General features: G+C 40.5%; 1 protein-coding gene across 1 annotated transcript in view; it reads left to right on the top strand.

Annotated features, from left to right (window-relative positions):
• Positions 1-24,973, top strand: part of rin1b (Ras and Rab interactor 1b) — a gene marked incomplete at its 3' end in the record, with an annotated part of 194,846 nt that overhangs the window by 152,341 nt on the left and 17,532 nt on the right. Inside the window, 1 exon segment of the mRNA XM_084312163.1 lies at positions 13,881-14,050. Within this exon segment, the coding sequence (XP_084168289.1) occupies positions 13,881-14,050 (170 nt within the window).

Here is a 24,973-nt window from a genome sequence, read left to right as displayed (position 1 = left end):
CCTCGAATCAGGGGCCCCCACCAGTCCGAGACCGCGTCTTGTTTGCTTTTCTCATATTTTTATATTCAGAGTTAATGATATTGTTTACACTGTTCATTTTTTCTCATACGTATTTTTAAATAAACAATAATAAATAATAACAACAATGACAACAACAACATCATTGTTATACAACAGACAGGCCTCTTACGCGTCTGTTGTACAACTTCTTCCACTAGGGAAACCCACCTCCAAAAAATACACAACCGGGGATAGACATCCCAAGACCCCCGGCCCCCACCCCTCCCCCAACCAAACAGCAAAACCACCAATCGACACGGCCAGCGACAGCATGCGGATATATTCACATACCGCCACTAGCCGTATCAATCAACAGCCCCTCTGCTCAATCGAGAAAACAGCGGAGATCAAAGGTCCCGGAACATCCACCCCCGGCCGCGCTCCTCCAAGGTCAATCTCTCCAATGGAAGAAGCTGGGATATCTGATCTTGAAACATCTCAAAAGTGGGCGAAGAGTCATTTTTCCAAAACAGGAGAATACATTTCTTGGCAAAGTATGTTATAACAATCAGCAGTCTATATTTTTTTGGATCCATCTGGATCTCTGGTAATTCATTAAGTAAATAGGCACATGGAGACAAGTCAAATTCCGTTTCTAATACAGATTTTGTAAATGAATGAATACAATTCCAGAATCGTTTTAGTTTATCACAGTGCCAAAACATGTGTAGAAATGTTCCTTCGTTAGTTTTACATCTAGGACAGTTTATTGAATTATCTCTAGACATTGTATGCATTTTTATTGGAGTTAAATACAATTTATGGATACATTTAAAATTTGCTTCTTTGATTTTGTTACTTGTAAATGGAAAGTGTATTCTATCACAAATATTTAGCCATGTATTTTCTTCAAATTTCATGGTTAAGTCTGTCTCCCAGATCCTCAACAAAGGCAAAAAAGATGAGTGACATTCTTTGGAGAAGATGTCATAAAATTCACTAATTGTACCTTTAATTGTGGTCGATGACATTAGTATTTCTTCTATTTCATGTAATTCTAGTCTTAGTTTATTTTCTCTTCTCAGTATGTGTATAATGTTTCTCATTTGTAAATATTTAAAGAAATCAGTATTTGGGATGGCATATTCTGTTCTTAAATCCATAAATGATTTTAACTGCATATTTGTATGAAACAGGTCTTTGAATTGACTTATCCCCAACTGAGCCCATTTGAGTATATTAATTGATCTTAGATGTTTATCTAGATCAGGATTGTGATAGATAGGAGAGTATATGGAGGTACAATTGGTGATACCCAGTTTTTTTTAGCAGTCCTTCCAAGCACATAGTGTGTTAAAAACAGTGAAGCAATTACCTATGTTTCTTATCTTTTTAAATTGTTTTATAAATATGAGAGAGTCCAATGGTAACGGGTCAACAAATTTAGCTTCTAACTGAAACCACTGTGAGTCCCGTCTTCCCAACGACCATGACAGTACATTTCTTAATTGGGCTGACCAAAAATAATGTTGGAGGTTGGGGAGACCGAGACCTCCCATGGATTCTGGTTTCATAAGTGTCAATAACTTTATCCTAGGCATTTTGTTGCACCAAATACATTTTGAGATGGGTCTATTCATAGATTTGAAAAATTCTGTAGATAAGTAACATGGTAACATTTGAAAAAGGAAATTTAGTCTTGGAAGGACGTTCATTCTTATTACATTTATTCTTCCCAGCAGAGATAATGGGAGCGTGGACCATTTACACAAATCAGTTTTTATCTTTTCTATAAGAGGACAATAGTTTTCCCTGTACAAGTTCTCTAGTTGCGGTGTAATGTTTATTCCCAAATATTTAAACCCTTCTGGAGACCAATTAAAAGGATATGTTTCATACATCGTTTCGGTTGGGGTCATATGCAGGAGACAAGCATTTGATTTATTAAAGTTTAACTTATATCCAGAGTATTTTCCAAATTGTTCTATTTCGTTATATAAGTGTGATAAGGACTGTTCTGGGTCTTTTATGTATAAAATAATGTCATCTGCGTATAAGGATATTTTATGTTCCTCCTTATTCATTTTCAGTCCTTTAATGTTAATATTGTCTCGTACACATGACGCCAGCAATTCAATCACCATCGCGAAGAGTGAACTCGACAGTGGGCATCCTTGTCTTGTCCCTCTCGTTAGTGCAAAAAAATCAGAGGAAGCTCCATTGGTAATGACAGCTGCTTTAGGATTTGTATAGATTGCTTTAATCCAAGCGATAAAGTTTGCAGGGACGCGGGAAGGGGGGGGTGCGGGGGGTGCTGCAGCACCCCCTCTCAATTATTGCAAAAAATTATGGCAGTATTTATATATTTGTATATACTGTAACTGTATAACTGTAACACTGTATATTATAAGTTTATCCTGCTCAAAGCACGTCACCATTTTAATATTGTGTGTATTGAGCCGTACTGTATTGTAGCCATTCTCCAATCTGTTAAATAAAGTTTTCATTCATCCATTACACTACTGTATGTACACAATCATACGTGTAAAACCGAGTAGATTTTCGAGTGATGACAGACTGTCACAGACTGATTGAATGACAGGTGACACAACTAATTGTATTCACCTCCCGTCTCCCGCCCTTCCCACGCGCCACGAACCACTGAGCTACTGTGATACAGTGCTTGCGCAGTCAGTCGATTTGAGCTAGTAGTCAGACTTTGCTAGCACAGAATGTCTCACTCGCAGAAAAGAAAAATATCAGATTTATTTTCGAAACGTCCCGCCGGTCCCAGTGACAGTCCCACTAAATCTGATAAACGTCAGAGAGAGACAGAGACGACAGGTTCAGCCTCAGCATCAGGTATTGATGAGTCTGTTCCCCTATACCCCCCCTCGGGCGCCAGGGGCTTCCACTGAGGGGTGATGCAAATAGGGATGGGGTGTTATGGCAGCTCATGATGGAAAGAGTGCGCACCGAGTCTGATCCCGAGTTGAAGAATTGGCTCCAAAAGAGAGACAACTGGATGTCCAACAACATCCAAAACGAAATCTTACAGCTGCTTGCCCATGATATTCAGCGACAAATTAGAGGCAAAGCATCCAAAAGCCCAATCTTTGGCTTGAGCGCTGACGGAACCACTGATATCACTCACTGGAAAAGAACAATTCTCGTGTAATATACAGTTAGCCGATGACAACTTGGAAGCTCAGAACTTCTTTTGGGGTTTTTACAATGCCCGGCCCAGACACAACAGCCGAGACGCTGTTTTTGTGTATAAAATACTTTTACGCCTCAACCTGCCCATGGAGAGGCTGATAGGATACTGTTTTGACGGGGCCAGCAACATGTCTGGGGGGTACAGGCTAGACCAGGGGTTCCCAAATTTTTCAGGCCGCGACCCAAAAAAAACGGTGTCAGAGAGCCACGACCCCCACTATTATAGGAGGTAAAAAAAATTATTTTAAATGGAAATGTATGGTTGAAACATGCAAACGTTCAAACGCACACACACTAATAAGCATTGGAGGCTTTTAACCAGGGCCGGACTGGGGAAATCATTCAGGCCAGGAAATATAGCCCCAGTCAGGCCACTTTTTAAGCAGGGGGTCTGGGGGTCCCCCACCAGGAATTTTTTTGTTACAAAGACTTAATTTCCTGCATTCTGGTGCAGGCATTTTTTTTATTTTTACCCTTTAAATGCCAGTGTTTGTGATGGCATCACAACTTATTGTTAAAAAACAGGCTAGCATATGTATGATTAGCAACAACACAGATTTTTATGGATTTTCAGTTTTTTGTAATTGATAAATACAATATTTTATTCAACTTCAGCCCTGATCATAACACCACATATTCATTTTATAATTCTAACCCTTTAAATGCCAGTGTGTGTGATGGCATATATTTGCAATATATCAAATGCAAAGTAAATTTTTCTGGGGGGGATTATTACAGGCTAGCATGTGTCAATGATTAGCAGTTTTTCGTAAGGATTCCGCCTCCACCAATCACATGCGGCTCCCTTTGTGTGTGTGTGAGAGCAAGAGAGAGAGAGAGAGAGATAGTTCTCCAACTTGTGTGAGTTGCAGTGATCTCCTGGTTGTTCCCCACCTAGGTTATCTAACTATTGCGCTGGTGCAAATAGAAACACTGGCCTGGCCTGCTTCTAAGTTCAGTGGCCTGACCAAAAAAAAAAAAAACATATATATATATATATATTTTTTTTTCTTCATCTGGCGACCCCCCAGCACCCCCTGCCGTTTTATAGTTCCCGCGTGCCTGAAAGTTTGGTCCCATATTAAGCTTGTCAAGTATAGAAAAAAGAAAGTTCCATTCAACCCTATCGAAGGCCTTCTCTGCGTCCAGTGATAGGAGCAGAGAAGGGCTCCGACTGGTGTCCAAATGATTTATTACATTTAAAAGTCTCCTTATATTGTCAGCAGAATATCTCCCTTTTATGAAACCTGATTGGTCTGGATTAATCAATTTAGGCAAAATATCTTCTAGTCTTTTTGCTAATAATTTGGTTATAATCTTGTAATCGTGATCTAAAAGACTAATAGGTCTATATGATGAACAATTTAAAGGATCTTTGCCACTTTTGTGCAATACTGTGATATGTGCTAGGTTCATTGATTGAGGGAGTATTCTGTTGTGACAGAAATTATACATCATTGCCATAAAAATGGGATGAAGTTCAGTCCAAAATTCTTTATAAAATTCAGCAGAAAAACCATCTGGTCCTGGGCTTTTATTTATGGGCATTAACTTAATTGTGGCCAGAACCTCTTCTTTTGTAAATGATGAGTTAAGGTATTGCTGGTCTAATTCAGACAATTTTGACAATTTCTTATTTTGTAAGTACTGGTCCAGTTGTTCTTGTGAATGAGAACTTTGAGATTTGTAAAGTGTATTGTAGAATTCAAAGAAAGCTTGATTAATCTCTTTAGGTTGATATGTTATATTATCATTGAGATTAATTGCTTTAATAGTTCTTTCAGTTTGTTCTTTCTTTAATTGATGGGCCAGTAATTTACTTTGTTTATTGCCAAATTCGTAATGCTTTTGTCTAACGTAATTCATTTTTGTTGTAATTTCGTTTGAAATATTAAGGTTTCATTTGGCCCTGGCCACAATTAATTGTCTCCAATTGTCCTCTGTAGACGCTGTCTTATGAAGTGCTTCACATCTTATTACTTCTCTCTCAAGTTCTTGTGCTTGTGCTCTTTTTACTCGCTTTTTAAATGAACCATATGAAATTATTAGTCCTCTTAAAGTGGCTTTTGCAGCCTCCCAGATAATGTTAGGGTCAATGAGGGGGTCATTATTTTCCTTTATGTAGTTTGTAATCCATGTTCGCATTTTTACTTTAAATTCTTCATCTTGGAGAGGTGACAGCACCAAGGCTCTGGAACACTCTCCCCCTGGACCTGCGAACTGCCCCCTCTGAGAACTCTTTTAAAAAACAACTAAAAACACATTTGTTCAGGCAGGCTTTTGATCACACATAGGCGCCTTTTTCTTGTCCTCACTGTTCTATAGTGTTGTTTTAATTAGTGACTCATGATTTTATCCAAATTCTTTTATTCTACTTTTTCTATCTGGTTTCACTGTTTTTAACTGCTGTTTGTCTGTTGTCATTTATTTCTGATTTTGTTTTATTGTGTTTTTAATATTAAGCTGTAGTGTAAAGCACCCTGTGCATTCGTGCTGTGAAGGGTGCTATATAAATAAAGGTCATTCATTCATTCATAATGAATTATCAAATGTCCATTGTTTGGTGAACGAGTTGTTCCTATTAAACTGAATAGTCATGCATATTCTGGCATGATCTGATAAAATTATTGGGCTAATTTCACATTCCTTTATCATGTATATATATTTTGAGTAAATAAAGGCATAGTCTATTCTACTATATGAGTTATGTACATTTGAGAAGAAGCTGTAGTCTTTAATGCCTGGATGTAATTCACGCCAGACATCAATTAGGCCACTTTCTGCACATAACCCTTGAAGAACTTTTGAGGATTTGGAGCTATGGTTAGTTTGACTAGACTTATCCAATGCTGTCATTGTCAGATTAAAATCTCCCGCCATCACTCCAAAACCTTTACAGTTTTCATTGAACAGCAACACCATGTCAGACATAAATGTGGGTTCATCGGCATTGGGGGCATAAATGTTCAAAAAAGTAATGGATGTTCCCCAAATGCAGCCTGAAACCAAGACAAACCGTCCGTTTGGGTCTGTAATTGTTTTTTCTACTGTAAATGGTATTGTTTTGTTAATCAAAATAGCCGTTCCCCTGCTATGACTTTTATATGATGAGAAATAGACCTGACCTACCCATTCTCTTTTTAACTTTGCGTGTTCAGTGTCTGACAAATATGTTTCTTGTAAAAAAACCACATCTACTTTGTTTTCTTTTAGAAGGGATACATTTTTTTTCCTTTTAATAGGATTTCCCAAGCCTTTAATGTTCCACGAATTTATTATTATATCTGACATGGTAGTTGGTGCAATCTTTGAGGAGTATCTATGACTGTATACATTTGCCTCGAAAATATTGCCATTGCTTTTATTAATAAACATGACCAAAAAACAAAAACATAGAACACAAAACATACATAGAATACACATACATAGAATAAAAAACATACATGAAATACATCAACCCACCCCAGCCATGGTTTTCTGAACCACGACATTTACCCCCTTACTCCTAGTAGGCCATAGAGAAACAATAATGGAAAAAACAAAATAACTGAAAAAGAATTAAATCTTTCTTATATTGGCCCCTGGAGCTCTTGTCTTCAGTGTAATAACTTCCTTTTATTTATTTGTATTTCTCTTTACACCCCCTCCCCTCTTCACTTCCCCCCATGTTGTTAAATATGAGTTGGTCACCTGGGCCCCGTTCCCCGTACCTGGATAACTGAGTTAGCCGGATAATTTCCAGTCTAGTCTGACTTAAGCCGGACCTTTCCATTCCCCGACGCTCGATTGTCCAAATCACCATGACAACAGATCAAAAAGTTTGAGCCTGGTCGAGAGCAGGGTTAACTTCAGTTAGCCGGATGAACCATGGCCACGCCCCCGCAAATAAATGACAGCTCGCTTCCTGAAATGATTCTCACAGTCTAGAGATCCCATTTATACCATTCTGAATTATGTTTCTGTGCTTCGTTTTCCTAGAGGGGGCTTTTGAAATGTATAATAATAGAACTAAATGCTGATAATAAATCATATTGAGCCTATAGATTTACTTTGTCCTAAATAAAATAATGCACGTCATATACGGCACTCGGAGTCGCGATACACGCTGCATGGATGTGGTTATTTTAATAACGGCGCATTGCAAATGTGAATCCCGCTGGGATATTTTTAATGAATGAAACCTATCGGCCGTTTGGCTCTGATTAGTTTCATATATTCTCCGCTGTAGATTTGCTTAACGGAGCGCCCGGATTGTGTTTCATTCAAGCATAAAATTGAAGTGTCTATGCATGGATTGTGGTTTTTGTGTGATATTGTAACTGGGATTAAAATGTCTGATGAGATGCGCTGTTTGACGGATTTGAGAAATTGAATGAGCCGTTGACGTCACATTAATGCATTTGAGAATAAAGAGATAAAACTTCATTCAAAAGAAAAATATTCTAAACACGGGTCTCTCGTCCATTAATGGATAAACAATGAATATATCCCATCTGGCACAGTGGCGCAGCGGTAGTGCTCAATCCTGGCAACCGGGCGACAGGTGTTTGAAACCCCGCATTTCCAATAAATTTTTTTGGAATATAATATTAATGATTATACGCAAAAGTAGCCTAGTTTTAAGTTAAAATATTATAAATCTACATGCATTGAGGATGTCATTCTTTATATAGCTCTCAACGTGCACCAAATTGAATTATTCCTACATTGCAAAAAGAAGGAAAAGACTAAGAGAAGTGGGATTCGAACCCGGGCCGTCTGCGTGAAAGTCAGAACCACAAACCGTCACACCACAGTGCAGATAAGTAAAAGATCCACCATACATCAATCAATGGGTAAGATAGCCGTATCCTTATTCTGTATAACAGTTTAACTAATTATTTTCGCTAGCAAGATCTCATTTGATTATTCAATCCATAAACCTACTGCCAGCAGGCAAGTTTAAAGAAATATAATCTGATTGATTGGGGTAATGAGGGACTTAAAATTAGCCTATAGATAACGCATTTAACTTGTCGGCGAGGCTATTGAGCCGTACTGCAATCTGTTAATAAAGTTTTAAATCAATTAATCAATCAATGCCGTTAGAAAATCAGGATCTCTGCTATCGATACGTGCTGGCTTTTCAACTGAAGCGGCCGCGCGCACTTATCCTGGGTCTTAAGTCTGGTTCGAGTTAACAAGACTGAATCCACCTTCGAGGTACAGGAAAATCCCGGCTTCAAACATCGGGTTAATTGAATCTGGATAATGGGACTCTTGATCAACTTAGTTGAACCAGGTACGGGGAATAGGGCCCTGATATTACTGAATGGTGAGGGGTGTTTCTTATTAGGCAGACTTTTTTTTCTTCTTTTTTTTTATTTTTATTATACTGCTGAGAGTTCTCCTCTCCACATACTTTTTACCATTCAGTCATTGTGACCTTCTAATGTTTGAGAGAAAAATATCAGTGCAAAACAGATGTATGTTAAATTCGTGCCATTCCTTGTACCCCCCTCCTTCCTTTAGTCATGGTATCGTCCGTATGACGTCACACGTTGTTGCAGGAAGTACCGCTGCCAGACAGTAAATATACACGTTGAGGAGAAAAGAAAGAAAACAGCCGATCGCGACTGTATTGGCAAATCAATACCCCTTCCTCTGGGGTTTCAAAGTCAAGTGATTTGTCCGTATTATAACAGTCATAATGAGGGGGTGCAAACAAAACAAAAAAAAAACGTAAATGTCATCTTCTTACCTCCACCATGGGTAACGGTTTACGAGGCAAACCTCAGTCCAGCTCGTCTGCGAATGATTCTGCCTCTTTTGGATCGTCAAACAGGACAATTTTGCTTTTATGGAGGATTCGAAGCCGGTGAGGGTATGCAAATCCTCGAAACATGCCCTTTTCGATGAATATCTTGGTCATCCGGTCGAATGCTCGCCGTCTTCGACGTACATCTGCGGGCAGGTCCTGGCGAATGGTGAGTTTGGCTTCCCCCTCTGTGATTGTAGATTTCTTTGCTGCTTGTAGGATCAGCTCTTTGTCCCCGATTCGTAAAAAGCGGATTAGGACTGGTCTGGGATATTTCCCAGCGTGTGGTTGTGATTGTGGTCGCGCTGGGCGAAACACTTGTTCCAGGTCGAGTGTTTTTTCCAATGAAAGCTTGAGCCAGTTGGGTAGTTTGTGCTGAATGTACTCAGGTAGAGTTTGGTCACCCTCCGATTTCTCTGGAAGCCCCAGCAAAACCAGATTTTTCCTCCTCCCTCTGTTTTCTAATTCATCCGTTTTCATCTCCATTGTTTTTAATGTCTTTTCGGCTCGGTGTAACTCTCGCTGGGTTGTTTGCGGGGTGTCTTCTAGTGTAGAAATCCTCTATTCTGCTTCATCCAGGCGCTGCTTGTGTTTGTCGACTGCTTTGTTTGTTTTAGTCAGTCCTTCTTTAATCGCCGATACTTGGTTTGTCACCTTTTCCAGACGAGTATCGATACCGTCTAATCGGCCCAATATTGCAATGCGTTGAGATTTTAACTCTGACATAATTTCGACCAGAGTGGGGTCATTGTCTGTTTCAATTGTTTGGTCGTCGACATCTGGTTTGTTTCGCTGGCCTTTCCTTGTTGTTGCCATCTTGCAAATCACCACGTTTTATCAAAAGCCTTAACTTAATTTAAGTTGAAACAAAATTATTGAAATTGTCCTTGAGTGGAGGTAAGAATTGCAAATTTAATCACTGAGACAGTGTAGAGCTCTTAGTTCAGGCAGCCATCTTGGTAGTACTCCGGAGTATCTCCGCCTAGAACGCCCTCCAGTGGACACAGATATACATGCAGGTAGATAGACACTAGTGCAGGGGTGGCCAACCAGTCAGAGACTAAGAGCCACAAAAATGACTGTGGTACCACAAAGAGCCACACCATATACCAGCGTTTCTCAACCTTTTTTTTCAGTCACGACACCCTTCATGTGTTTATACTATAGGTCTCACCCTCTGGCCTCTGAAGTTGCTAATGTCTTTTTTATTTGGGCCTCACAGGGTTAAAAGTACCCTGTGAGACCCACGGTTGCAAAATTACAAAATCACTTTTAGCCATTTAAAAAAAGAATGTTTATTTAAAAAATGTTAAGCACATATATAGTCAATTGGTCCTGTTGTTCAGCCTCACAATGCTATTTGATAGTAAATGTGTTTTTATGTCCCACCCTCTGGCCTCTGAAGTTGCTAATGTCTTTTTAATTTGGGCCTCACAGGGTTAACCTCTTAAGCCCGAGATATACAGTAAAAGTGTATATTTTCAGCATTACATTTGTTTACCAATTATTTTAACTGTAATTAGTGAACTATAAGATTATAGAAATCTCAGGGCATTGAGTCGGAAACCGGCGCATATTGACAGGAGGAAGTGGCACAGCCAAAAGTGAGTGTAGTCTTTTGAAGGAAGAGACTCAGGGCTTTCGAATTTCGAAAAACTACCCTACCCAGCTCACACCAGCCCCTGTCAATCATCTGACTTCTGGATTCACTTTTTTATTTCTCTTATTTTTTGGGATTATCTCCCACAAACCTAAACGTTATTGCCATAAAACAGAACGCAGTTAGTTTCTCTACCTTTATATGAACGTCTTGCAAAAAACGGTGTTGCAATACGATGAAAAATGGTGGAGAAATTTACATTATAAAAAAGATGGCAGAATTCAGTACTGTATCTACAAAACCTTCTGTTTAATCATCTTCACTTTATTCATTTGCTTAGATTTTTCAGGTCTGGTCAATTTTAGCATGGTGTTATTCACAGTCAAAGATTTTTTATTTTTTTTTAATATAATTGATATTCTCCTTTGGTTCATTACAATTTACTCAAGCCTAGTAACATACACACTATTTCTGACACTGATCCATATATGTCCCTAGATTCAGATACCAAGAACATGCAAATGGCCATTTAAAAAAAAATTGTAAATGTTTATTCTACGTCCTTATGGAATGAGTGACATAAAAAAAAAAAAAAGTAAAAAAAAAAAAATTATAATTTTTTATTTATGGATGGAAGAGCCACACATTGACGGGCAAAGAGCCGCATGCGGCTCGCGAGCCTCGGGTTGGCCACCCGTGCACTAGTGTGTACAGTTACATATGCAGTTAGACATTTACTAACAATCCCACACAGAGTCTCTAGCTTCAACAATTTCTATATTTTTACTACATAAATATTAAACGGAGGGAGCGTAAAATACAACTGAGGTGGCTAAGTGCCCTCTGGTGGTTACAGAGTAGAGTAGCAGTCCATATACGTGACATGGGACGTCTCTATGGGACAAATACATTTATATAAAACAGATGGCAGGTGTACTGTGTTTTCACCTGAAGGAGGCACTCTTGGTCAGATGGCAGATGTACTGTGTTTTCACCTGAAGGAGGCGCTCTTGGTCAGATGGCAGATGTACTGTGTTTTCACCTGAAGGAGGCGCTCTTGGTCAGATGGCAGATGTACTCTGTTTTCACCTGAAGGAAACACTCCACTGTGGCCATTTCGCGGTGGGTTAGAAAACCCCAGGGCCTGACACACCTCAAGACACAGGAGTAAAGCCAGAGCTGACCCAGAATCTGTCCTGTGTGAAAGTAAAAGTGCAACATGCGCATTGAAGTTGTGTTATTATAACGGGAGACTAGGGAAAGATATAATGTGTTTCGTACATTACAAGGTACACCGACGCAGGAGGCGGCAGCCTGCATTGTTTTCGTCGAGCTCTGTGGCGCAACATACAGGGTGGATAAACGACGCCTGTGGAAATGTATGGTTATTCATTCCTTCCTGGGTTTGCTGGGGGATTTTTATCTGGGTCAGCAGGGTTAGTGAAGAGGGTATTAGCAAACCTTTAGTTTGATTAAATGGAAAAAGTGAGCATGACCTTGGCCTACAGGTTGGATCAAATAGAACAACACGGTCCTGTGCAGCTCAATGGATAGAGTGCTTGGCGCTCTGAGCATGCTGTTACTAACACACTGCCAGGGTTAGGGGTTCAATTCCCACTGGAGCCTCCCATATTGAACATGTATGTGTTCATTCCATTATAACTTTGTGTCCTAGTACTAGAAAAGCGCTGTAGAGACGCAGTAATTAGTTTATTATGGTGAAATGGAGTAATGGTTGGCCGGCTAGGTAGCGTAGAGGTCTAAGCACTCGCCTACCACCGCAGAGACTCTGGGTTTGAATCCAGCTGTCAGCGGTACCTCCGGCTTGGTCAGTCGTCCCTACGAACACAATTGGCAGTGTTAGCCTGGTGGGAAGCCGGTATGGTATGAGTCCTGGTCATTTCAAACAGCGACTCCTACTGGTCGGTCGGGGCACCTGTTCAGCAGGGAGGGGATCTGGGGAAATAGCGTGAACCTCTGCACGTGTTACGTTCTCCCAGTGAAACTCCTCGCTGTCAGGTGAATGTATCAGAGGAGGCATGTGATCTTCTTTCACAGGTTCTGAGGGGCTACATTTTTATGTTAGAGAGATAATTAATTATCATAGCATATGAAACTAGAGATGGCAGAAAATCTGTTAATACATAGGCTATCACATCACTACTGTAGCTTACCCAGAAAGTTCACAGGTATTTACAGGGGGGGAAATATGCTGTTTAATAAGTAGGGGTGTAACGATTCGACTTCACAACGATTCGATTCGATTACGATTATTCAGGCAACGATTCAATGCATCATGAAATCTCTTCATTTGACCACGATTCGATTAGATTCGATACATTTTCGATACATTTTCTATAAATTCTATAAATCAGTTAATTACCAAAAAAAAATCAATACACAAATGTGGCTGGGGGAACTGATTCACTCAGCATGAATGGACTATAGGTCAATAAAAACAATAGACAAAAAAAAAAAAAAATGATTAATTTCGATTATAATAGATTCTAACATATTCAAATCGATGCATCGAATCGAACACATTAGAATCGATGCATTTCGATTAATCGATGCATTGTTACATCCCTATTAATAAGCAATAATTGTACCGGTATATTATAATTATTTATATTTGCCGTGTATAGATGTATCTACATCTGCCTGTATATACCTGCATATATTCCTTTTTACATACCTCTAGATAATATATTTATATCTGTACATATTCCTTACCAACTCTTACTAGTTATACTGCCACATGGACAGTATGACTTACTACACCATAGTAAAATTGCACTTTATTGTTACTGTTTAGATCAGAGGCTCTGTGTAGGATTGTTAGTAACTGTCTAACTGTACATATGGTGGTTTACACTAGTAACTGTTTACCTGCATATATAATTGTCTCCACCTGTGATTGCCTAGTTGCATATATATCTGTTCCCACTGGAGGGCGCTCTAGGCGGAGCCACCCAGGTACTCTACCTTATGGCAACTATAAAAGCAAAGGTATACACCCATTTCGTTCTCTCCCCCAATGTCTCTCAGAGAGAGAAGACTTGTGTTACTGCTGCTTACCATGTGAATAAAGACAAGTCATGCCAGTTCAGGCTCAAGATAGAAACCATGCCTCTTGACCACATTATTGTCGCCCTATAGCTGAGTTCTGTTAACAGTTACATTTGCACTCTGGTTGGATGCCAAACTTCTTTTCGTTGTACTGTACTGGTTCACATGGGTAATAAACCCTTCTGTGTCGTCCAGGTGGCTACTACCTGACCAGCGTGTTTGCCAGCCTGTGTCTGATCCAGAGCCTGGAGGAGGAGCCGTGTCGCCCAGGATGCCTGACCCCGGAGGCCCGGAAGGCGCTGAGGGAGTGGGGCGGCAGACGCAGCAGAGACGCCCAGAGGCACAAGGAGAACCAGCAGAGTCAGGCGAGTGTTGCGCTGTATAGCAGTGGTATACTGTTGTCCACGAGGACATTCATTATTTATTTTATTCATATTTGATTTGAACCCTCTGAACCCCATCTGAGGTTTCACTCCTCCACGCCGCCTGTGGTGCTTTTTCCCCCCTATTGCTAGTTTTTAGTGAGTCGTTCCTTATCTACATTGGGGAAACCAATAAGTGTTGCATATTTGGATTTTATGGTGGTTTTTGATCTTTTGTGATGTTTCTTCTTGACTTGTACAAGAAGACTTGTACAGCCCATGGGGGCTATTCCATGTGATCTTGGGCTATACAAATGCATTTGATTTGATTTAAGACGGGGGCAAAAGAGAGGTAGGTAACAGCAAACATATAAGGTATCATCTGAAACTAGAGATCCTGAGGAATCTGTACATTCCAGCCATCTCCATGGCTACCGGGAAAGTGGTGGGATCTTGGTGTGGGGGGGGTCAGTAAGGCAAAATACTGTGGGGTGTCTTTACCAGTCAGAAAGACAGTGACTCAGGTTGTAGAGCGGTCGTGATCGGAAGGTTCCCAGTTCGATTCCCACTCCTCCCGGGCAGCGTGTCCTTGAGCAAGACACTTAACCCCTAATTAATCCCGATGAGCAGGTCGGCACCTTGCATGGTCGCCTCCACCATCGGTGTGTGAATGTGTTAGTGAATGGGTGAATGTGGTGAACAAAATTGTAAAGCGATTTGGATAAATGCATTAAATTAAATGCACCATTTACCGGGAAAGTGACTGAATCTTGATGGGGGGGGTGGGATAGGTAAGGCAAAATACAGTGGGTTTCACCTCTTAACAAGCGGGCAGAAAAGTGGCTATTTTTTTACTTGAACTTGAGGACTGCATACTTTTTTTGCAAACCAGAATACTATACTTTATACTTATAGCACATGCATGAGCCTGGTCTCTTTTGAAAGATAACATTCTGACGTTTCTGATACAATAAGAGAAGTGAAGAAAATTCACTTTTAGTGCTAATGAAATCAAGTAACATAGGTCTGAACTTGAGTTGTAGAAAAACTTGTTACTCACGTTTTTCTGTAGTAGTTGCAATATCCAAAAGTATATATCGCTCGGTTCATAGCCTGAAGTCTTATGTAGTACATGTCAAAATTTCATAAAAATTCGTTCAGAAATGAGTGATTAGGAGTGATTTTGCTAAACTGTGGAGAAAAAGAAAAGCTCTTCCAAGTTTCAGTTTTCTCAATGCATTCTGTGTTTTTTTCTCTTCCTGTTTTCGCTTGTGACTTCTCACCTAGATCCCTGATTCGCTCATCCCCAACTGGGATATCATTGGAAAGCCACATTCATTGGCTACAACCATGTCTACACAATTTTCGAGATTGCCAAATGATTGATGGAGCTAGAGCCTCGGGAGTCTGGGGTGGTAATCTTTTTTTTTAGATTTATCTTTTTTTATTGGAAGAATTAGTACATATTTATACATTTCAGTTATCAAAATTATACAACTTCCATTTCCTTCCTCATTCCTATCCCCTAATCCCACCCATCCCACCCAGTGAGGGCGACGACAAACATACATGAAAAAAAAAAAAAGAAAAAAAGATATAAATAAAAAATAGACATTTAAATAATTAAACAAAAGTACAGATGTGGCAGACAAAGCTACGCAAAAGTCAAATTAAAATAAAACAAAGATAAAACAGAGATATTTTTATATATACATACCGTAATAATAATATATAATATAAGTGTTACTCTCCATTTTAGTAGCGTAATTTCCAGATGGTAAAACAAATAAAATGGAGAGTAAATTTAACACCCTTAGCAGACCACCACAATGCCATCTCCCTAGCCATGCGTGGGCTAGCAGTGTCATGAAGGTAGATAGGGGGTGGAGGGGGGTCATGGGGTCCCAAGATTGGATGGAGTCATATGGGTTTTGAAATGGGATAGGAAGGGCTGCCATGTTTTGTGGAAGATATCCGTGTGGCCTTGTGTAGTAAATCTGATTTTCTCTATATGTATAAGAGACATGACATCCCTCATCCAGTGTAAGTGTGAAGGGGGAGTGGCTGCCTTCCAGTTGAATAGGATGAGACGTCTGGCAATGAGTGAGGCAAAGGCCATGGCATTGGATTGCCCAATAGATATTGTAGCGTTTTCCGGTGTCAAGCCAAATAGTGCAATAAGAGGGCATGGGTCAATGTTCATAAAAAATATGTCTGAATAAGATTTAAAAATGGAAGTCCAGAAAGGGGCCAGTACTGGACAATGCCAGAACATATGGATAAGTGAGCCAGGGGCTTGGTGACACCGGTCGCATGTGGGATCCATGCCAGGATTTATCTTCGCCAGTCTAGTCTTTGACCAATATAGACGGTGGAGGAGCTTGAACTGTATCAGTGAATGGCGGGCACATATTGAAGAAGAGTGTATTCGGGCAAGAGCGTTTTCCCATTCTTTGTCTGTAAATTGATGATTTAGATCGGACTCCCAGTTTTGTCTTATAGCCAATACTGAGGAGGGTAGGGATAGGGATATGATGTTATATAGTTTAGATATTGAGCCTTTGATTACAACCTTCACCTCCAAGATGCGATCGATCAAAGTTTTTGGGGGTGTATGGGGGAACCGGTCAAATTTGTTCTTAACAAAATCACGTATCTGTAGATATCTGAAAAAATTTGTTTTTGGTAAGTTAAACTTTAGGGACAGTTGTGTGAAAGACATGAAAGAACTGTCTTGGTACAAATCATAAATGTTCAGAATGCCCTTCTTAAACCAGTTGCTGAAGGTTTCATCCACCATAGAGGGAGGGAAAAGGAAGTTTTTGTGGACAGGTGACGACTGTGACATGGCGTGGAGACCAAAGTGTTTTCTAAACTGGGACCAGATCCGGAGGGAGTGTTGTACTAAGAGGTTGTTGGTATACTGGGCGGTTGTGACTGGGAGCGAGGAGCAGACTAAGGATTGCAAAGATGTTCTAGAACAAGATGCCCTTTCCAGGGGCGGAGCTATAGGCGCGGCTGGGGAGGCAGCTGCCTTAGGGCCCGCCCACTGTCTGGCGGGAGGGGGGGCCCGGGCCCCGGGCCCCCCCTCCGGCCCCGGGCCCAGGCCCGGGACTGAATGGAGTTGCCGTTCGCGTGTGGGACTGGATCGAACACAACTGGTGGTAACGGCAACTGGGACTGGTGCGTTTGTTTTGATTCTAGGCTCCTCCCGTTTTGCCAGTACTGTGGTACGAGTACGACTGATAGCGTGTGGTTTAGGAACAGGGCGTTTTGCACAAATCCAGCGCTCCCTTTCCTTGGCTGTGACGTAGCCACGTAAATCTCACAAGCAGCGCGGAGGTGATATTTTTCTCTGATGTCGCGTTCACGTTACGTGGGAAGAATCGGAAGAATCAGCTTCCGACTGGGAAAAACCATTCACGTCAGCCTCCTAGTTGTAATTCCTACTAGGACATATGGGATTTTTTATAGACCCCGATATCTCCCACTTCGCGTCACGAATTGCAGAAGTATGGATGTGGGCGTTTTGATCGAGTCAATGCGTGAAGGCTTCCTAGTTGTAGCAACGAGATGTCCTCTGGTTCTTCCGCTTCTTCCCACGTAACGTGAACGCGACATCAGAGAAAAATATCGCAAGCTATGTTCAACATAATAAGTCACCTGAAACATGAATGAATGAAAACTTTATTAACAGATTGCAGAATGGGTACAGTACAGTACAGCTCAATACATACAATTGTTAAGGGGATGCAGACCAGAGAAAGACTTTCGTCTTGTTTACATCAGGGTCCCCCACATCACCACCGCTACCATGGTGTATTAAAATCCGAAGACGCCGAGCAGCTAAGGGGGACATTTACCGAGGAGTCGGACCAGCACAAAGTGTGGATATATTATGATTTAACAAGTCTTATCTGTCCAGGACGATGACAACATTATTGCAGGTAAGCTAACTAGTACTACTAACGTTATCACGCTAGCTTGGATGCTAACTAACGTAATGTGAATGAATGAATGAATGAATGAATGAATGAATGAAAACTTTATTTAACAGATTGCAGAATGGGTACAATACAGTACGGCTCGTTAAGGGGATGCAGACCAGAGAAAGACGTTTGTCTTGTTTACATCAGGGTCCCCCATTTTCAATTCATAGTGATCATAGAAAACATATACGTTACCACCTAGCCACAATCTATGGTATTTCTAGGTTACCACATGGGTGGCGCACGTGAACACTTTGTGAATTATGTGAGGGTGTATCATGATGATGGTAATTTGGCACTTAACGAACGTTACCTATCTCTTTGCCGTTTTGCATAGTGCACTGCATAGTACCAGAGATGACAAAAGTTATGTGGTAACATAGGTCGCATCACTGCCAGTAGTCGGCATATTACCCAATTCTGACTCTGGTATTAGTCAACTAACGTACTGTTAGCCAGCTACTGTAATAACGAAACTGAAATATCTAATGATGATAGTCAATCATAAAGACAGAAAACACTCTCATCACAGACAAGCTGGATCTGGCCAAATACCTAAACATGTCATGGTGAATGAATGAAAACTTTATTTAACAGATTGCAGAATGGGTACAATACAGTACAGCTCAATACATACAATTGTTAAGGGGATGCAGACCAGAGAAACACTTTCGTCTTGTTTACATCAGGGTCCCCCATTTTCAATTAATTATAACATAATGACATACAGATAGACAGTAGTGCTACATCTATACATGACATACCAGATTTGCAAATACAGTACTGTTTGTGATACGAAAAGAGTCCAGAAAAGAGAGTATATACATTTGACGTATTATTATTGTATTGTGATATGTTTTGTTTCATGTTGGATTTTTTTTTTTTTTTTTTTTTTTAATAATACAATAAATATCGGGGGGGGGGGGGGCCCGAGCTGTCAATCTCGCCTCGGGGCCCGTGGGGCATTCCAACCGCCACTGGCCCTTTCCATGTCCACCCATGCCGGTACCCACTGACAGAGTCCGTAGTGGGAGTGACTCCAGTAGAGAATGCTGTGAATATTTGCAGCCCAATAGTAGACCAAGAAATTGGGTAGTGCGAAGCCTCCCTGTGATTTAGGCTTCTGGAGGGCCATTTTATTTATTCGGACTGGGCGTTTGTTCCAAATAAAATCTGATATTGCCTTGTCGAGGGCTTTAAAAAATGACTTTGGAATAAAGGTTGGAATATTTTGAAATAAGTACAGAAATTTCGGTAATGTGTTCATTTTCACAGTGTTCACTCTGCCAACAAGTGATAAAGGAAGTGATGACCATCTGATAAAATCCTGCTTGGTGCGCTCCAGTAGAGGGGTGAAGTTGGACGCTATGAGATTAGAATGTTTATGTGTTATCGTTATGCCAAGGTAACGGAAGCTGCTTGGGGAAAGCTTGAAGGGGAACCTAGAGGGGGGGATATTTCTAGCTAAGGAATTTATGGGGAAGAGTTCACTCTTGTTTAAGTTTAATTTATAGCCAGAAAAAACACCAAACTCGTGTAGTATGTGAAGGACACGTGGAAGTGTGGCCGCTGGATCCGCGATATACAACAGGACATCGTCCGCATATAGCGAGATTCTTTGTTCCTGTCCATTTCTGATGATGCCTTGGACATGGCGGTCCTTGCGAAAGGAAATAGCTAGTGGCTCGATCGCTAGTGCAAATAGTAACGGAGAGAGAGGGCAACCCTGTCTTGTACCGCGTTGTAGGGGGAAATATTCCGAAGTCACATCATTTGTTCGAACTGATGCCACTGGAGAGGAGTATAAAAGTTTGACCCATGACACAAATTTCTCGCCGAAACCGAATTTCTGCAGAGTATAGAATAAATAGTCCCATTCAACCCGGTCAAAGGCCTTCTCTGCGTCTAGCGCAACACCGACCTCTGCAACGGGAGACTCGGTGGATGAGTAAATTATATTCATAAGGCGCCGCAGGTTGAAAAAAGCCATTCTATCCTTCACAAAGCCAGACTGGTCTGGATGGATAATACTTGGTATAACGGATTCCAGTCGTCGAGCGAGTACCTTTGCCAAGATCTTTGCTTCATTGTTAAGGAGAGAAATAGGACGATATGAGCCACAGTCTTTCGGGTCCTTATCTTTTTTTAAAAGCAGGGATATTGAGGCTTGATAGAGAGTCGGAGGAAGCGAGCAGGATTGAAAAGATTCCTCAAACATTGAAGCCATAATGGGACATAACTGGGTGGAATATTTTTTAAAAAATTCCACTGGGAACCCGTCTGGGCCTGGGCTTTTCCCACTCTGCATCATAGTTAAAGCCTGTTGGATTTCATCAGCGCTAATGGGCTCTTCCAAAAGAGTCATTGAATCATTGTCTATGACTGGTATATCCAAATTTGCGAAGAAACTATTCATGAGAGAGGGGTCTTTGGGGGAATCAGAGGTATATAGTGAAGAATAAAATGTTTTGAATTGACCATTTATTTCCAATGGGTCCGTATAGATCTCTCCAGTGGCAGAGTTAATTTGCGTGATCAAGTTCTGAGCGGTGCAGTGTTTTAGCTGTAGTGACAGCACTTTACTAGGTTTATCACCGAATTCAAAAAAGGACTGCCGTGATTTGAGTAGAAGCTGCTCAGCATGACTGGTGGAAAGGAGGTTAAATTCCGTCTGTAGGGTCACTCTTTCATTATAAAGTGCAGGTGTCGGAGAGACTGCGTATGAATAATCCAATTTAATAATTTGGTCTGAAAGTTCAGTGCGTCTGCTGTTGTGCAGTTTATTACGTCGAGCACAATTAGAAATAATTTCTCCACGGAGAAAAGCTTTAAGAGCTTCCCAAATGATGGACATAGGCATGCCAGGGGTAGAATTTACCTCAATAAAAGATTTGATCTTAGTGGACAGGAACGATGAAAATGAGTCCTCAGATAGCAATAGTGGATTAAGTTTCCACGGCCTGAATGATGGACATTTGTCCGGGAAGGCTAGCTCTAAGATTATTGCTGCATGGTCTGAAATAACAATGCTATCGTAAGAGCAGGAACGCACTTGAGATAGAAATGTGTTGTCAATAAACAAATAATCAATTCGAGAATTTGTATGATGAACTGGTGAAAAGAAAGAGTACTGTTTGGCGGTGGGATGAAGGAAGCGCCAGACATCTGAAATACCGTATTGCTTCAGGAAGGACACTATGGCTCTAGCAGTCTGAGATTGTGGAGCTGGATTAGATGATGATCGATCTAAGGCTGGGTTAAGAGCACAATTAAAGTCACCTCCCATAATCAGTTGGTTAGAGTTCAGGTCGGGGAGTGAAGAGATAAGTTTATTGATGAAATGCGTGTCACCAAAATTTGGAGCATATACGTTGACTAGGACTACCTTTGTGGAATAGAGAGTTCCTGAAACTATAATGAATCTGCCATTAGGGTCAGAGATCACATCAGATGGAGTAAATGGTGTGTTTTTGTTGATCAGAATGGCTGTTCCTCTGGCTTTGCTCTGAAAACCAGAGTGGAACACTTGACCTACCCAAGCTCTGTGTATTCGACGGTGATCTACTCGCCGAAGGTGAGTTTCTTGCAGAAAAGCGATGCCAACCCCAAGCTGCTGTAAGTGAGTAAGGATCCTAGTACGTTTCAAGGGGTTATTTACACCCTTCACATTCCAACTAATTATGTTAGTATTGCCCCCTGACCCCCTATTAGGATTAAACACTGGCATAAGAAAGTGAAAAAATATTCATGACATTTGAGATGGCAAAGTGGTGGTCCAGGGTGCTTATAATTAAAGATGAAAAAAAGTCATAAGAATAGAAACAAAAAACAATAAACAAAAATAGACAAAGATATTCACTGTTAATATTAGCAATGAAAAACAAACAAACATAAAACGCCCTCTCACGTCCCCGTGGGGCGTGACTACTCACAGCCATAGTAACACTGACTGTGCCTAGCATTACAGCTAACCTTGTGCACCCTGTGCTCTAAACGAGCACCCTGTGAGAACTGTAATTCTTAATTACACATGGCAAGAACCAAAAAAGAAAAGAAAAAAAGGGAAGAAAGAAAAAATAATGAATAAATAAATAATTGCTCGACACGTGGCCATATATAATTATGTAACTAGCTTGGTTGGATAAGGCAGGTTTCTAACAATGTATACACCTAAACCCCTGTTTGGAATCTCATTGTAGTCCACCCCCTCAAGAGACAGGTACTGCCTATTTAGACCAGTAGAATGTAAGATATCTCTCTTTGGTTAGAGTTCTACACCAAATGTTTGGGCCATGGGGTATGTTGTTTTATAAAGGTGCATAGTGGCACCAAACCTGCCTTCTCCATATAACTAACACACACACCCACACACACACACACACACACACACGGGGGCGGGGGCCAATTGATCACCGCCCTGACACACACATACCCACACGCACTCACACACCACGTATGTTGCTATGGTTAACTTGAATAAGTATGACAAAGATAAATCGCAGGCCTGCAGCCAATTCGGCGCATATAATGTAATGATACTAAATAATACGATATCACCAGTGTGGGATATGGGCGAGTAAACAGTCAGCTTGTACCCAACGTAGACTGAGACTGAAAGTTTAGCAATAGCCAGGCGGCTAGCTGTGGTAAGTGACATCATCAAGTCAGCCACCAGTGACCCGGATGAAGATGAATATACATGTTAATCGCCAGCGGGATGACAGTCAGCTTGTATTTAACGAAAGAATAATAATAATAAGTTGGCTTTAGCAAGTAATAATAATAGTAACAATGAATTCACAGTGAACCGAGTTAGCCAACAGTCTATAGTAAGTGACGTAATCGAACAAACCCGGCAGTGACCCGGAAGAAAAAGAAATACAAAAATAATTAAAAAAAATAGGCGACATTCACCGGCAGGTTCACATTCGGCTTGTATTCTACGTAATAAAAATAGTAGTAACAAATGAGCTTTAGTAAATTAAGACTAGTCGGCCGGTTATAACGAGCAGGTTGGCCGATGTACACAGCAATTGCATAGCGACAATCATACCGTGTTGTTACCCACATCAATTTCTTCAACATTATGTAATTATAAATAGGAGCAATAACAGATTATATAGTCTTCCATTACCTCCCAGATAATCTCAATGCAAAAAATTACGAAAAGTGGTGGCCCCCCTGATAGTAGATGAATGCGAATAAGAAATCATAATGATAATAGTAGTAATAATAATAATAACGGTCTAGCTAGTTGCTAGGACCGTGAGGATCGTTATCAGTCAGCCAAAATGTTCAAATCCACTTCAGCCGGGGGTGTGAGGGGAAAAAACCCTGAGTCCACTGGTGTGTATCATATCCAAATGTTGTTAGTCCTTTAGTGTAAGCAGGATTTATCGTCAACAGTATGGTATATAATATGAATAATAACGGATTGTTTTTTGGATAGTGTTCCATTACCTCCTAGGTAATCCCAGTACGAAAAAAAAAAAAAAAAAAAAAAAAAAGTAGTGGCTCACCTGATAGTAGACAGATGCAAGTAAAATAAATCATAATAATAATAGTACTAATAATAATAATAACAACGGTCTAGCTAGTTGCTAGGACCGTGAAGAACGTTACCGGTCAGCCAGAATGATCCTTCAGATCCACTTCGGCCGGAGGTATGAGGGAAAAAACTGATGTGTATCATATCCAAGCGTTATTAGTCTTTTAGTGTAGGCATGATTTTTTCCTTGTAGAAATCGGCTGCCAGCTCTGGAGAGTCAAATGTGTGGTAATCTGGGGTGGTAATCTGACTCTGCCGTGTACTTTGGCGCACGCCTCACATATCGGCATGTAACTCGAGAACCACTGAACGGATTTTGTCGCCTGAAACGGCAATCAACAGGCAACAAAAGGGCTTTAATTCAATATATATATTGTATAAAAATATTAAAATATGCACACCCGAGCCGCTAGAGGTCGGCAAATCATCCTCAACATTATGAATTGTAAATGGGGGACCCTGATGTAAACAAGACAAAAGTCTTTCGCCGGTCTGCATACCCTTAACAATTGTGTGTATTGAGCTGTATTGTACCCATTCTACAATCTGTTAATAAAGTTTTCAATCAATCAATCAATCAATCAATCAATCAAGGGCCCACATGTGGGCCATTGCATGTTAACCTTTCCCCTAAAGATATCTGAACGTAATTGAGCTTATTGGCACCATAAGGGTCTCACCTTTACAACCATATCAGATTCATGCTAGGTCCATGCAGTTTTGTACAAAGAGCTTTTCATGTGCTTTTCACTTTTCTTGTGTTAGAGTGTCTTGGAACTTGTCTTAGAGTGGTCTACCAATCAATTGGGTTTATCTTATCAAGCTGAGACTGGAATTTAGCGTCTAAAAATAAGTAGAAATGGTCGAAACAAGCATGCATACGCAGACCCCCTCCCCAGTCACTATGCTCTGCCCCCCGCCTCTGACATATAGAGTTTTCAAAGTGGCCCACCTGTGAATCTAGTTGAGTATCCTTGTGATATTGAATGCAATAGTATACTATATCCAAGGATCACATTACACAAAACACAGTAATCAAATCAGAGGTACTTTTGAAGAACTAGTGATTGAATGAATGAATGAATGAATGAATGAATGAATGAATGAATGAATGAATGAATGAATGAATGAATGAATGAATGAATGAATGAATGAATGAATGAAAACTTTATTTAACAGATTGCAGAATGGGTACAATACAGTACGGCTCAATACACACAATTGTTAAGGGGATGCAGACCAGAGAAAGACGTTTGTCTTGTTTACATCAGGGTCCCCCATTTTCAATTCATAGTGACATTTATGACATACACAACATACATGACATTTATGGCATAGGGACATACAGGTATTTAGTACTGTTACATTTGTGACATATACGATATTCAA

This window comes from Notolepis coatsorum, assembly GCF_963971535.1.
Source record: "Notolepis coatsorum genome assembly, chromosome: 4".
Classification (NCBI taxonomy): domain Eukaryota; kingdom Metazoa; phylum Chordata; class Actinopteri; order Aulopiformes; family Paralepididae; genus Notolepis; species Notolepis coatsorum.
The sequence above is the reverse complement of the archived record's forward strand: the minus strand, read 5'-3'. Positions and strand labels throughout refer to the sequence as shown.